General features: G+C 55.3%; 1 protein-coding gene across 1 annotated transcript in view; it reads left to right on the top strand.

Moving 5' to 3' along the window:
- RTEL1 (regulator of telomere elongation helicase 1) overlaps positions 1-16,293 on the top strand; it is a 267,031-nt gene that overhangs the window by 146,397 nt on the left and 104,341 nt on the right. The window contains 4 exon segments of the mRNA XM_029611145.1: positions 7,311-7,388; positions 14,005-14,151; positions 14,528-14,643; positions 15,005-15,128. Coding sequence (XP_029467005.1) covers positions 7,311-7,388; positions 14,005-14,151; positions 14,528-14,643; positions 15,005-15,128 — 465 coding nt within the window.

Consider the following 16,293-nt stretch of genomic DNA (forward strand, 5'->3'; position numbering starts at 1 on the left):
ACAGGCCGGCGGTCTCCCGGCCCCCTCCCTCCAGGGCTCAGCCCTGGTCCCGGTCCTTTCGCGGGCGCCGCCCAGCGCAGGCCGCGCCCACGGCGGGACAGCCCTCGCCCAAATCCTCGCAATGATGTTCAGCTCGCCCACTCCGCCGTTCCCAGGATCGGGGGACGGCTGGCGTTCTTTTACGAGGAGTGGGCACGGATCACCTCGGATCAGTGGGTTCTGGACACCATAGGACACGGCTACGCGTTGGAATTTGCCCGCCCTCCGAAGGGACGGTTCATCTTCTCTCCCTGCGGTTCGGCCATCAAGCGAAGGGCGGTGCAGCTGACCCTGGACAGACTGTGGGAGATAGGCGCCATTACGCCCGTACCCTCCGGAGAGGTGGGCTCGGGCCATTATTCCATCTACTTCGTCGTACCGAAGAAAGACGGTTCCTTCCGCCCCATCCTGGACTTGAAGGAAGTCAACAGATCCCTTCGGGTGGTCCAGTTCCGCATGGAAACGCTACGTTCGGTGATCGCGGCGGTTCATCGAGGGGAGTTTCTGGCCTCCTTGGACCTGACGGAGGCCTACCTTCACATTCCCATTCGCCAGGAGCATCATTGTCTGCTACGGTTCAAGATCCTGGATCAGCATTTCCAGTTTGTGGCTCTTCCGTTCGGATTGGCAACGGCCCCGCGCACCTTTACCAAGATCATGGTAGTTGTGGCGGCTGCCCTCCGGAAGGAGGGGATTCTAGTTCATCCTTATCTGGACGATTGGCTCATACGAGCGAAGTCTTTTCGACATGGACAAGCGGTGGTAGCCAGGGTGATAGAGTTTCTGCAGTCCCTGGGATGGGTGGTGAACTTCTCCAAGAGCTCCCTCGTGCCCTCGCAGCGCTTGGATTTCTTGGGGGCGACCTTCGACACCCGTCTGGGAGCGGTTTTTCTACGGCAGGACAAGGCGCACGCCCTACGGGAACATATACAGCGATTCTCTGCATTACCAGCTCCCACCTCCTGGGACTATCTTCAGCTCCTGGGGGTGATGGGCTCCACCATCGACATGGTTCCTTGGGCTTTTGCGCACCTCCGTCCTCTACAAAGAGCTCTTCTATCCCGTTGGAAACCGCTCTCGCAGGACTACCAGGTGATTCTTCCGCTGCCCCAGTTCGCCAGGAACAGCCTGAACTGGTGGATGGTACCGGGGAATCTGGCTCGTGGCGTGTCCCTCGACCTACCAAATTGGGTGGTGGTGACCACCGACGCCAGTCTCGTCGGCTGGGGAGCCGTCTGCGACCGAAGCGCCACGCAGGGGACGTGGTCCGCGGAGGAATCGAAGTGGTCCATCAATCGCCTGGAGACCAGAGCGGTCAGATTGGCGCTCCTCCATTTCCTGCCACTCATTCGAAATCAGGAAGTCAGAATCTTATCGGACAACGCGACCACGGTAGCTTACATCAACCGTCAGGGCGGCACTCGCAGTCCGCAGGTCGCGCTCGAGGCAGCGATGCTGATGCAGTGGGCGGAACGGCATCTGCGCCGCCTCGCGGCCTCACACATCGCGGGCGTGGACAACGTCCAGGCCGACTTCCTCAGTCGCCAGCTCCTGGACCCCGTAGAGTGGTCGCTCTCCGACACGGCCATGCAACTACTCGTCCGGCGGTGGGGCTCCCCCCACCTGGATCTCATGGCGTCCGCACAGAACACCAAGGCGCCTCGTTTCTTCAGTCGCCGGAGAGAAAGGGGAGCGGAGGGCGTGGATGCTCTCGCGCTCCCGTGGCCGGCCGATCTGCTCCTATATGCGTTCCCACCGTGGCCGCTGGTGGGAAGAGTACTCCGACGAATAGAAGTTCATCAGGGGACGGTGATCTTCGTCGCACCGGAGTGGCCGAGACTACCCTGGTTTGCGGATCTCCTCCACCTGGTAATCGATGGACCCATCCGGCTGGGACATCTTCCCCGCCTCCTACACCAGGGACCGGTATTTTTCGACCAGGCAGAACTCTTCTGTCTTGCGGCCTGGCTTTTGAGAGGCGCCGCCTCCGCCGACGAGGGTACCCAGAGGCGGTAGTGTCAACTCTGCTGCGGTCTCGGAAGACTTCGTCGTCGGTGGCCTACGTGCGGGTCTGGAAGGTGTTCGAACTGTGGTGTACCGACCGGAACACAAGACCCACGGAGGCGTCTGTCCCGCAGATTCTCCAGTTTCTACAGGCGGGAGTGGAAAAGGGGCTAGCTTACAACTCACTTCGGGTTCAAGTGGCCGCCCTTGGCTCCCTCCTGCGGGGAGGGGGATCTCTGTTACACCATCCGGACATCCTCCGTTTTCTCAAGGGCGTCAAGCACTTGCGGCCTCCATTGTGGGATCCTTGTCCCTCTTGGAGCCTCAATTTGGTACTACGTTCCATGTCAGGACCTCCGTTCGAACCACTGAGGAGTGCGACGATCAAGGACCTCACTCTCAAGACGGTGTTCCTGGTGGCCATGTGTTCCGCTCGGCGTATTTCGGAACTGCAGGCTCTGTCCTGTCGAGAGCCTTATCTGCGGTTCACTGATTCGGGCGTTTCACTTCGTACTGTGCCCTCCTTCCTCCCGAAGGTGGTGTCCGCCTTCCATGTGAATCAGACGGTGGAATTGCCTTCTTTCTCTTCGTCTGAGCCGCGGGCTCTTCGTCTCCTCGACATCAAGCGCACTCTGCGGGTCTACCTGGAGGCTACGAATGACTTACGGACTTCTGACCATCTCTTCGTCCTTTGGTCTGGTCCCCGGAAGGGATCCCAGGCCTCGAAGACTACTATTGCCCGATGGCTGAAGGCCGGCATTGCCGCTTCCTACATCGGGACGGGGCGGACTCCGCCACCCGGTATTGTGGCGCATTCTACACGCTCTCAGGCGGCCTCCTGGGCGGAGAGTCGATCGGTATCTTCGCAAGAAATCTGTAGAGCGGCCACCTGGAAATCGTTGCACACGTTCTCGAGACACTACAGACTACACCTCGCCTCGTCCGTCCATGGACACTTTGGCGAACAGGTTCTACGAGCAGGCCTCGCAGAATCCCACCCGGGTTAGGGAAGCTTGGGTACATCCCACGGTCTGGACTGATCCAGGTACGTACAGGGAAAAGAAAATTATTACTTACCTGCTAATTTTCGTTCCTGTAGTACCATGGATCAGTCCAGACGCCCACCGCATTTGGGTTCTACTCCTGCTCGGCTGTCTTGGGGTCTGACTTGACTCAGCTGTTATACAGTAGTGGGTTTCTTTCTTCTCCTACTATGTTCTCTCACGTGTTCCCCGTTTCACTGTTTGTGATTGTTCTTTTCCTGGGGGTCGACACGAGTTGTAACCTCCCATCCGTTGGTGGGATGGTACAGTTCTCTCTGTTTTAAATTCAGCGGCTCGTTATTGCCGTCTTGTTTAAACTTGATCCAATTCAGGGGGTTTCTGATTACTCGGGCTTTGATATTCTCGATACTGAACTCCTGCAGAGGGGGTAGTAGTACTTATGGTGACGCCCCCTCGAAGCTTTGGGCTGACTCCATCTGCTGGATTGGGGACATAACCCACGGTCTGGACTGATCCATGGTACTACAGGAACGAAAATTAGCAGGTAAGTAATAATTTTCTTTTTACACTTTCGAATAATAGAAGGACTAGGGGGCATTCCATGAAGTTAGCAAGTAGCACATTTAAGACTAATCAGAGAAAATTCTTTTTCACTCAACGCACAATAAAGCGCTGGAATTTGTTGCCAGAGGATGTGATTAGTGCAGTTAGTGTAGCTGGGTTCAAAAAAGGTTTGGATAAGTTCTTGGAGAAGTCCATTAACTGCTATTAAACAAGTTCACTTAGGGAATAGCCACTGCTATTAATTGCATCAGTAGCATGGGATCTTCTTAGTTTTTGGGTAATTGCCAGGTTCTTGTGTCCTGGATTGGCCTCTGTTGGAAACAGGATGCTGGGCTTGATGGACCCTTGGTCCTGCAGGACCAAGTTCACCAACTTGGTGGAAAAGAAATGCCTGCATCACCAACTTGCCTGCATCACCAGGCATCACTGACCCCAGGTGTCTGTACTATAACATCACTCCCCACCCTCCCCTTACCCTCTCACTGACCCCAGGTGTATGTACTATAGCAACACTCCCCACCCTCCCCTTACCCTCTCACTGACCCCAGGTGTCTGTACTATAGCATCACTCCCCACCCTCCCCTTACCCTCTCACTGACTCCAGGTGTCTGTACTATAGCATCACTCCCCACCCTCCCCTTACCCTCTCACTGACTCCAGGTGTCTGTACTATAGCATCGCTCCCCACCCTCCCCTTACCCTCTCACTGACCCCAGGTGTCTGTACTATAGCATCACTCCCCACCCTCCCCTTACCCTCTCACTGACCCCAGGTGCCTGTACTATAGCATCACTCCCCACCCTCCCCTTACCCTCTCACTGACCCCAGGTGTCTGTACTATAGCATCACTCCCCACCCTCCCCTTACCCTCTCACTGACCCCAGGTGTCTGTACTATAGCATCACTCCCCACCCTCCCCTTACCCTCTCACTGACCCCAGGTGTCTGTACTATAGCATCACTCCCCACCCTCCCCTTACCCTCTCACTGACCCCAGGTGTCTGTACTATAGCATCACTCCCCACCCTCCCCTTCACCCTCTCACTGATCCCAGGTGTCTGTACTATAGCATCACTCCCCACCCTCCCCTTACCCTCTCACTGATCCCAGGTGTCTGTACTATAGCATCACTCCCCACCCTCCCCTTACCCTCTCACTGATCCCAGGTGCCTGTACTATAGCATCACTCCCCACCCTCCCCTTACCCTCTCACTGACCCCAGGTGTCTGTACTATAGCATCACTCCTCACCCTCCCCTTACCCTCTCACTGACCCCAGGTGTCTGTACTATAGCATCACTCCCCACCCTCCCCTTACCCTCTCACTGATCCCAGGTGCCTGTACTATAGCATCACTCCCCACCCTCCCCTTACCCTCTCACTGATCCCAGGTGCCTGTACTATAGCATCACTCCCCACCCTCCCCTTACCCTCTCACTGACCCCGGGTGTCTGTACTATAGCATCACCCCCCACCCTCCCCTTACCCTCTCACTGATCCCAGGTGTCTGTACTATAGCATCACTCCCCACCCTCCCCTTACCCTCTCGCTGCTCCCAGGTGTCTGTACTATAGCATCACTCCCCACCCTCCCCTTACCCTCTCACTGACCCCAGGTGTCTGTACTATAGCATCACTCCCCACCCTCCCCTTACCCTCTCGCTGCTCCCAGGTGTCTGTACTATAGCATCACTCCCCACCCTCCCCTTACCCTCTCACTGACCCCGGGTGTCTGTACTATAGCATCACCCCCCACCCTCCCCTTACCCTCTCACTGATCCCGGGTGTCTGTACTATAGCATCACTCCCCACCCTCCCCTTACCCTCTCACTGATCCCAGGTGTCTGTACTATAGCATCACTCCCCACCCTCCCCTTACCCTCTCACTGACCCTAGGTGTCTGTACTATAGCATCACTCCCCACTCTCCCCTTACCCTCTCACTGACCCCAGGTGTCTGTACTATAGCATCACCCCCCACCCTCCCCTTACCCTCTCACTGACCCCAGGTGTCTGTACTATAGCATCACTCCCCACCCTCCCCTTACCCTCTCACTGACCCCAGGTGTCTGTACTATAGCATCACTCCCCACCCTCCCCTTACCCTCTCACTGATCCCAGGTGTCTGTACTATAGCATCACCCCCCACCCTCCCCTTACCCTCTCACTGATCCCAGGTGTCTGTACTATAGCATCACTCCCCACCCTCCCCTTACCCTCTCACTGACCCCAGGTGTCTGTACTATAGCATCACTCCCCACCCTCCCCTTACCCTCTCACTGATCCCAGGTGTCTGTACTATAGCATCACCCCCCACCCTCCCCTTACCCTCTCACTGACCCCAGGTGTCTGTACTATAGCATCACTCCCCACCCTCCCCTTACCCTCTCAGTGACCCCAGGTGTCTGTACTATAGCATCACTCCCCACCCTCCCCTTACCCTCTCACTGACCCCAGGTGCCTGTACTATAGCATCACTCCCCACCCTCCCCTTACCCTCTCACTGACCCCAGGTGTCTGTACTATAGCATCACTCCCCACCCTCCCCTTACCCTCTCACTGACCCCAGGTGTCTGTACTATAGCATCACTCCCCACCCTCCCCTTACCCTCTCACTGACCCCAGGTGTCTGTACTATAGCATCACTCCCCACCCTCCCCTTACCCTCTCACTGATCCCATGTGCCTGTACTATAGCATCACTCCCCACCCTCCCCTTACCCTCTCACTGACCCCAGGTGTCTGTACTATAGCATCACTCCCCACCCTCCCCTTACCCTCTCACTGACCCCAGGTCTCTGTACTATAGCATCACTCCCCACCCTCCCCTTACCCTCTCACTGACCCCAGGTGTCTGTACTATAGCATCACTCCCCACCCTCCCCTTACCCTCTCACTGACCCCGGGTGTCTGTACTATAGCATCACTCCCCACCCTCCCCTTACCCTCTCACTGATCCCGGGTGTCTGTACTATAGCATCACTCCCCACCCTCCCCTTACCCTCTCACTGATCCCAGGTGTCTGTACTATAGCATCACTCCCCACCCTCCCCTTACCCTCTCACTGACCCTAGGTGTCTGTACTATAGCATCACTCCCCACCCTCCCCTTACCCTCTCACTGACCCCAGGTGTCTGTACTATAGCATCACTCCCCACCCTCCCCTTACCCTCTCACTGACCCCAGGTGCCTGCACTATAGCATCACTCCCCACCCTCCCCTTACCCTCTCACTGACCCCAGGTGCCTGCACTATAGCATCACTCCCCACCCTCCCCTTACCCTCTCACTGACCCCAGGTGTCTGTACTATAGCATCACTCCTCACCCTCCCCTTACCCTCTCACTGATCCCAGGTGTCTGTACTATAGCATCACTCCCCACCCTCCCCTTACCCTCTCAGTGACCCCAGGTGTCTGTACTATAGCATCACTCCCCACCCTCCCCTTACCCTCTCACTGACCCCAGGTGTCTGTACTATAGCATCACTCCCCACCCTCCCCTTACCCTCTCAGTGACCCCAGGTGTCTGTACTATAGCATCACTCCCCACCCTCCCCTTACCCTCTCAGTGACCCCAGGTGTCTGTACTATAGCATCACTCCCCACCCTCCCAGTGATCCCAGGTGTCTGTACTGGAGCATTCTCCTGTCAGTTGTAGTCATGTTTTCTGGGGGGGTTCTTTCTCTTTATCTGTCATCTTCTAGATCATGGACGCTTACTATAAGAAGAACCTCTGCAACAAATCCAATGGAGCCATGTTCCTAGCAGTGTGTCGTGGCAAGGTAACGCGTGTTGTCTCTGCTGGCAAGGAGAAGAACTGGGTGGAGGAGGAATGGGTGGAGGAGGAATGGGTGTGGGGTGAGGAGGCTCTCCCTATTTTGAGAGGACAGAAAGGGATAGGCTGACCTTGCAGCTGGATGGAATGGGGATGGTAGGGGATGGAATTGGAGTTGGGTGGAGGGAAAGACTGGGCCTTAATGGGAGAGAGGCTGGACTGGAACTGGGGGAGGGATGTGGGGGAAGGTGTTGCCCTCATAATGAATGAGAGGGAGATTGCCGTGTTACAAAGGGACTGGAGAAGGGTCTGCCCTTGTAATAGGGCAGTAGAGAAGGAAGTGCTGTAAGGCTGGGGGCAGGAGAGGCCTTTCCTATAACAGAAGGACGAGTGAGCTTAGGGAAGGGAAGATTCACAATCTGCCGCCTTTCTTTGTTTTTTTTCTCCTGCCTCCTCTCTGGCTTCTGTTTTTTCTCTCTCTATCTGTCTCTGTTATCACAGACCTGTCTCATGTCTTCCTCCACCTCCCTTCCTCTCTCTCTTTCTCTGTCACAGACCTGTCTCATGTCTCCCTCCACTTCCCTTCCTCTCTCTCTTTCTTTGTCACAGACCTGTCTCATGTCTCCCTCCACCTCCCTTCCTCTCTCTCTTTCTCTGTCACAGACCTGTCTCATGTCTCCCTCCACCTCCCTTCCTCTCTCTCTTTCTCTGTCACAGACCTGTCTCATGTCTCCCTCCACCTCCCTTCCTCTCTCTCTCTCTCTGTCACAGACCTGTCTCTTCCCTGTATGTACCAGCATCAGTCCCAGACGGTGGGTTATGTCCCCCGTCCAGCAGATGGAGTCAGAACAAAAAGCTCGGGGGGAGGTCCTATATAACCTCACCTCCCCTGCCTCAATCCTCAGTATCTTCTGACTCCAGCAGATGTGAGCAGGGGACTGACAAGTCCCCAGCACAGGAGCTTAGAATTTCTAGGTCTTCTCTGTCTGTTTTCTAAGGGATCAAGTATATATAAAAAAAAAAAAGTTACTTGATTTGGTTAGGACAGGTGGAAGGGGTTGCTGACAGGTCTGTTCCCTAATCTGCCTTCCTCTGCCTTCCTACCTTCAGTTGGGGGGTAAGTGTGTGAATTTTTTTCTTTCTTTCAGGCTTACCTCCTTTTTAGTGGTACTCAACGTTGTTGGGGGCTGCGCCGGATCACGGGGTGTAAGTTAGTGGTGCTATCTTCTTCACCCCCCCAGCCGCTGCCGACCCACGGCCCCGCGACGTGCCATTCCCCGGCCGCCGGGAGGTCCAATTCCCCAGCGGCTCCTTCAGGTCGGTGGGGGGGTGGTCCATGTACTTTAGGCGTTCAGGTGCCGAGGACTTTGCTGCATTTGTCTTGCCCCTCCCCCCCACCCTTGGACTCACTATGCCTCGATCGGCGGCCTGTTCGGCATGCGGCCGGCAGGGGGAGTCGGCTGTCGCGGGAGGAGCTCTGCATGAGCTACCTCCCCGACGGGGAAGACAGCTCTCATCAGGGGGACGCCGCAGGACGCGGAGAGGACCGCGCGACTAGAAAGCGGCAAGCCCCCTTCCCTTTGAGAGCGGGAACGGCGGCCATTTTGTTTTCAGATTTGGAGGCTGGCATTTCCGAGGAGGACACAGAGGGCCCCGTTTCAGTGGCGCCTCCCGTTTTAGTGCCATTTGCAGAACCAGAGCCAGTTTTTCAGGAAGGGGAGGCTCTGGTTTGCCCTTCCTCGGAGGCACCTTCGTTCTCGCCGGAATTTGTTATTTTGATGCACAGGACGTTCCTGCAGAGTAGGAACCAGCCTATGGATTGTCCAATGGGACCCCTTCCCCCCAAACTGGCATGCACGGTACCACCCCTGGTAGGGTCCTCCCCACAGGGTACTGCCCAACCAGCCGGGGGAAGGCCGGGGTCCTCCAGGGATCCCCCTGCGCCATCTCGAGGATTGCACGCCACTCAGGAGGGGGGACCCTCTCCCGGATCCAGCAGGGGACGATCCCACCTTTGCAGCACAGGTGGAGGGAGACGATCCGAGGGTCCTCTGCATTTTTCAGTTGGATGAGCTGGACGACCTTATTCCCTACATCCTGCAGGAGATGGACATCGATGCCCCTCCGGAACTGGTAGGACCCGATCCCAAGGTGCGGAAGGGGGACCCTCTTCTGGCGGGCCTCCGCCCCTTGGCTAAAGCCTTTCCAACTCATCCCACCTTCTTACAATTAATCTCCAGGGAGTGGGATGCACCGGAGGCCACTCTCAAGGTCAGTAGAGCGATGGAGAAGCTCTATCCCCTTCCGGAGGAGTTCCTGGAGCTGCTCAAGGTCCCGGCCGTGGATGCCACTGTCTCGGCAGTCACGAAGCGTACCACCATTCCAGTCACAGGCAGCACGGTGCTGAAGGACCTCCAGGACAGGAGGTTGGAGGCCTATCTCAAGAGAGTTTTTGAGGTTTCTGCGCTAGGGATCCGGGCAGCCATCTGTAGTTCACTAGCGCAGAGAGCTGATCTTCCTTGGGTTCAACAGCTTCTCACCTCACAGGATTTGCTGGCTGCGGAGGCTCAGCAAGTGGATAGATTGGAGGCCGTGGTAGCATATGGGGCGGACGCCCTATATGACAACCTCCGGGTTCTGGCCCAATCAATGGTGGCTGCGGTCTCGGCCCGTCGTCTCCGAAACTGGTCGGCGGATGCCTCGTCTAAGACCCGGCTGGACTCTCTTCCCTTCAAAGGCAAATTTCTCTTCGGGGAGGATCTGGACCAAATCATCAAGTCCCTCAACGAGAACGTGGTGCATAGACTCCCAGAGGATAGGCCTCGTTCCTCAAGATCCTTCAGTTCCACTAGATACCGGCCCCGGAATCAGCGCTGATCTCGGACTACGAGGCAGCAACCACCCCAGGCTCTGTCATCTGGCTCGCATACCTGGAACCGGTCCTTTCGAGGTCGCAGGCCCAGCAAGGAAGGACAGGGTCCAGGCACCTCCTTGAAATCAGCCCAATGATGCCAGGCCGACCCACGGACCGACTCCCCGGGTAGGGGGAGTGGGTCCGAATCACGTCGGATCAGTGGGTCTTGGATATTCTAAAACATGGCTACGCCTTGGATTTTGTCCGTGCGCCCAGGGACAGGTTTCTCTTCTCCCCATGCGGGTCCCTTCACAAGCGAAGGGCCGTTCGGCAGACCCTCGACCGCCTACTATCACTGGGGGCGATAGTGCTGGTGGCCGCCTCCGAGCTGGGCCGAGGACATTATTTCATCTATTTCGTGGTGCCCAAAAAGGAAGGCACTTTCCGGCCCACCCTGGATCTCAAGACCGTCAACAAGTCCCTCAGGGTCCCGCATTTTCATATGGAAACCCTCCACTCGGTACTGGCAGCAGTAAATCAAGGGGAATTCCTCACCTCTCTGGACCTAACGGAGGCGTACCTTCATATCCCGATCCATCGGGCACATCAACACTACCTTCGCTTCAAGATCTTGGGGCAACATTTTCAATTCCAAGCCCTTCCTTTCGGTTTGGCAACAGCTCCACGCGTCTTTACGAAGGTCATGGTAGTAGTGGCAGCGGCACTACGCCGGGAAGGGATCCTGGTGCACCCCTATTTGGACGACTGGCTCATACGGGCGAAGTCTCTGAACCAGGGTCTTCAAGTGGTCGACAGGGTGGTACAACTGCTCCGGTCCCTGGGGTGGATTATCAACTATGCCAAGAGCGACCTTCTTCCATCCCAATCGTTGAACTTTCTGGGCGCACGCTTCTACACACAGGTGGGCAAGGTCTTCTTATGCCCGGAGCGGGTAAAAGTGCTGCGCAAGCAGATTCATCATTTCACTGCACTACCTGCCCCCACAGTGTGGGATTACCTACAGGTTCTGGGAACCATGGCTTCCACTATCGACCTGGTTCCGTGGGCCTTTGCGCACCTGCATGCCCTCCAGAAGGCATTACTATCCCGTTGGAAGCTGGTATTGCGGGATTTTCAGGCGGTACTCCCGATCCCAACACAACTCAGCCTCCGCTGGTGGCTGAATCCTCGACACTTGGCCCAGGGAGTATCCCTGGAGGTTCCGGACTGGGTGGTAGTCACCATGGACGCCAGTCTTGCCGGTTGGGGAGCGGTCTGTCAGTCGAGCTCCATACAGGGCCATTGGACGGCGGATCAAGCACGGTGGCCCATCAACCGCCTGGAGACCAGAGCGGTCCGCTTAGCATTGAAGGGCTTCCTTCCGCTGGTTCACCATCGGGCGGTCAGGATTCTCTCGGACAACGCGACCATGGTGGCGTACATCAATCGCCAGGGAGGCACGAGGAGTCGTCACGTCTCGTTGGAAGCAGACAAGCTGATGCAGTGGACGGAACTCAATTTGCTCCCCTGGCAGCCTCCCACATTGCAGGCGTGGACAATGTACAGGCGGACTTCCTGAGTCGTCAGCACATAGATCCCGAAGAGTGGGAGCTCTCGGAGGAAGCAATGCATCTGATAGTAAGACATTGGGGGACCCCCCACATGGATCTCATGGCCACAGCCAGCAATACAAAGGCCCCTCGCTTCTTCAGCCACAGAAGAGACCATGGCACAGAAGGGGTCGATGCTCTGGTTCTCCCATGGCCCTGGCAGATCCTATTGTATGTCTTCCCCCCGTGGCCCCTTGTGGGGAAGGTAATTCAGCGGATAGAGAGCCATCAGGGTCCGGTGATTCTGGTGGCGCCGGAATGGCCCCGACTGCCGTGGTTCGCAGACCTCCTCAACCTGGCGGAGGAGGGGCCAGTACGTCTCAGCCACCTCCCGCGTCTTCTCCGCCAAGGTCCAATATTTTTCGAGGAGGCAGATCGCTTCTGTCTTGCGGCTTGGCTTTTGAGAGGTGTAAGTTGAGGCGTCGTGGATACCCGGAGGCTGTGATTTCGACCCTACTGCAGGCACGCAAAACTTCCACCTCCGTTACTTACGTGCGGGTGTGGAAGGTCTTTGAGACATGGTGCCGGTCACATACCATTCAACCGTCCCAGGCCTCGGTGGCACAGATTCTCTCATTTTTACAGGATGGTCTGGATTTGAGCCTCGCTTATAACTCCATCAGAGTTCAAGTGGCGGCTTTGGGAGCTTTCCTTCATACTGGGCACGACTCGCTACTCTCATCCCATCTGGATATCCTGCGTTTCCTCAAAGGGGTAAAGCACCTGAAGCCACCACTACGGCCACCTTGTCCCTCATGGAATCTCAACTTGGTACTCCGCGTCCTCGGTGGACCACCTTTCGAGCTTCTTCGTGCTGCCACCCTCAAGGATATCACCTTCAAGACGATCTTCCTGGTAGCGATCAGCTCGGCGCGTCGCATTTCCGAACTTCAAGCGTTGTCTTGCCGAGAGCCATACCTCCGGTTCACCGAGGAGGGTGTTTCCTTGCGCACGGGTACCATCTTTTCTACCCGAGGTAGTCTCTGCCTTTCACCTCAACCAGTCATGGAGTTGCCTTCCTTTTCCTCGACGGACTCCAGGGATCTTCGCAAGCTAGAAGTTAAGCGATGTCTGATGCAATATTTGGCGGTCACCAATGAGTTTCTGCTTTCTGATCACTTGTTCGTCCTCTGGTCGGGACCTAAGAAGGGTCATATGGCCTCCAAACTGACCATTGCCCGTTGGCTGAAGGGAGCAATTGCTGCCGCATATCTTGGTGCCGAACGGCACCCACTGCTGGGGGTCAAAACTCACTCCCTTCGCTCTCAAGCTACGTCCTGGGCAGAGAGTACTTTGGTGTCCTCGCAGGAGATCTGCAGGGCGGCCACCTGGAAGTCTCTCCATACTTTTGCAAGACACTATCGCCTGGATGTACGGGCGCCAGCTTTTGGTTCCTTCGGGGATAGCGTTATTCAAGCGGGGCTGTCTACGGCCCACCCATAGTAGGGAAGCTTTGGTACATCCCACCGTCTGGACTGATCCTGGTACGTACAGGGAAAAGAAAATTATTCCTTACCTGCTAATTTTCGTTCCTGTAGTACCATGGATCAGTCCAGATGCCCTCCCTGTTTTGGGGGATTTATTGGGGTACGCCTCTGCTCGAATGCCTTTTTCCGATTTACCTCTGTGTTCCATGGGGTCCCAGGGTCTGTTTGTCTTACAGTTCTGTTTGCAAGTTCCCAGTAGGGTTTTTTACTGCAGTTATGGATTTCTCTAACGTTACTTGGAGAGCGTTTAGTTACTTGATCCCTCCGTCTCTTCTCTTCTTGGCTTTGCTAGGCTAGTTACTGAGAATTGAGGCAGGGGAGGTGAGGTTATATAGGACCTCCCCCCGAGCTTTTTGTTCTGACTCCATCTGCTGGACGGAGGACATAACCCACCGTCTGGACTGATCCTGGTACTACAGGAACGAAAATTAGCAGGTAAGGAAATAATTTTCTTGTCTCCCTCCACCTTCCTTTCTCTCTCTCTCTCTCTCTCTCTGACCTGTCTCATGTCTCCCTCTACCTCCCTTCCCCTCTCTCTCTCTCTCTCACCTGTCTCATGTCTCCCTCTACCTCCCTTCCCCTCTCTCTCTCTCTCTCTCAGACCTGTCTCATGTCTCTTCTCTCCCTTTGCCCCTCTCTCTGTTGTCTCATGCTTGTTCCTCTTCCTGACAGGCAAGTGAGGGCCTGGACTTCGCAGACATGAATGGGCGGGGTGTGATTATCACCGGGCTTCCCTTTCCCCCTCGAATGGACCCCCGAGTTGTTTTAAAGATGCAGTTCCTGGATGAGATGAGAGGGAAGCATGACGGTCGAAAACAGGTCTATTTCTCATATTTACCTGTCTGATTTCCTTTCATTGTTTGGGACATGTTGCACTAATGCTTGATGCATTCTCTTAGTGTGCTAAGACCCATAATTAGGGCATGAGAGGTTGGCATGATATTAACTGGGAGCCGTGCATGGTAGGCTGGCAGGACGTGCTGTTGGCTGTGAGCCGTGCCGGGAGATTGGCAGGACGTGCTGTTGGCTGTTGAGCCATGCCCGGGAGGCTGGCAGGGCGTGTTTTCGGTTTTGAGCTGTGCATGGGAGAGTGTGTGGTACTGCTTGTGAGTAGGAAAGCTGGTGCAGTGTGGATGGATGTGTGATGTAGTCAGTGGGTGTTTACAGACTTTGAACCCTGTCTTCTCTCCTGTAGTATCTCTCTGGACAGGAGTGGTACAGGCAGCAAGCCTCTCGTGCTGTGAATCAAGCTATTGGTAGAGTCATTCGACATCGCCATGACTATGGCGCCATCTTTCTGTGTGACCACAGGTAACAGCTTTTTGGCATGATTCTGCGCATAGAACGCTAATGGGAGTGTAATGTAAAGCCATGTCTGGGGCTCCTAGGCAGCTTGATCCCTCTCTTCTGCCATAGATCTGTTCTGATCACAGACTTAGATTTCTGTTTGCCCTCTTCAGGCCGTTCCTTTCTTGGAATATGTTAATAACTCCAAACCTGAATGAATGCAGATAAATGTAAATCCACTGTCTCTACTCTCCAGGAATGATTGCGCTTGGGAGGCAGCACTTTTTCTAGTGGAGTTAATAATGGGGTCTCCTGCCCTGGGAAGGTACAGAAAGGTTTCTACTCCACTAAGGCTCCTAACCTCTCTCCTCCTAACTCACCATAGGTTCATGCACTCAGATGCCAAAGCTCAGCTGCCCTCCTGGCTCCGGCCCTACATCACAGCCTACGACAATTTTGGGCACGTCATCCGAGATGTGTCTCAGTTCTTCCGCATTGCTCATAAAATTGTAAGTAATGTCAGACAAAAAAAAAGCTGTGGGAAGGGCCTGCACAGAGCGTTATGGGGGTCCCAACTCCCAGCATGAGGGGTTGTTTCCCTGGTGTATTTGCAGGAGGTCCTGTTTTTAGTAAGATAACTATATATACTTACTGTACCCTGAAGTATCCAAACTGTATTTGAATGTTACTTGTTTTGTTCTCACAGGACAAGCAGGATGTTAGTCCTCACATATGGGTGACATCACAGGATAGAGCCCAATCACAGAACACTTTTGTCAAAGTTTCTAGAACTTTGACTGGCACCTACTGGGCATGCCCAGCACGGCACTAACCCTGCAGCTAGCAGGGTTCCCCCTTCAGTCTTCTTTTTTCTGCGCAGCAGTAGCCACGCGGTTAAGGAGCTCTGCAGAGATTCCTGACAGGAATTTTCCTCACGGAATTACTACAAACTTTCATACCCCACAGGGGTCCCCCTCTCAAATTTTTGTTTCCGTGGTACTCCGGTAAGTTTTTTACCTGGTTCTGGTCGATTCCTGTCAAGTTTGGCCCTCGTGGCCTGCTGGCCATTGACCGCAGCTCAATTTTTTCAAAGGCCATGGCATCGGGGTTCCGTCGGTGCCCTGACTGCACTCGCACCATGTCCATAACAGACCCCCATAAAGTCTGTGTAATGTGCCTTGGGTGTGAGCTTGATGTCCTGACTTGCACCAAATGTTCTTTAATGACACCAAAAGGTCGCAAAGCCAGAATGGAGAAAATGGAACTTCTCTTCCGTTCTCAAACTCCGACGCCGTCTATTGTTTCGATGTCGTCTGAACCGATGCTGTCTACTTCGCGCCAGTATCGGGCACTGACCGGTGACCGTCCGGCGTCGACAACCTCCCGGCCATCGACTACCTCTACTCCCCCTCAGGACCGAGGGGATCGTAGAGAGAAACATCGGCATCGACACCGATAGCCTCGGACCATCGATGAAGGAAAGTCATTGACCTTGCCATCGTCCGAGCCGCCATCGAAGAAACTCCATCCAGAAAAGGCATCGACCCTTTCTGAGACAACCCTCACCCGGATGGGTGTTGGGAGCTGCGACTCCGCCTTTAATGGTGGTCCCTCCAGCTATGCCTCTGCCTCCCTCTTCCGTTCCGGAGCCGGGGCTGATTGCTCTAGGTCTCC

Source organism: Rhinatrema bivittatum, chromosome 8 (genome assembly GCF_901001135.1).
Source record: "Rhinatrema bivittatum chromosome 8, aRhiBiv1.1, whole genome shotgun sequence".
Lineage (NCBI taxonomy): Eukaryota > Metazoa > Chordata > Amphibia > Gymnophiona > Rhinatrematidae > Rhinatrema > Rhinatrema bivittatum.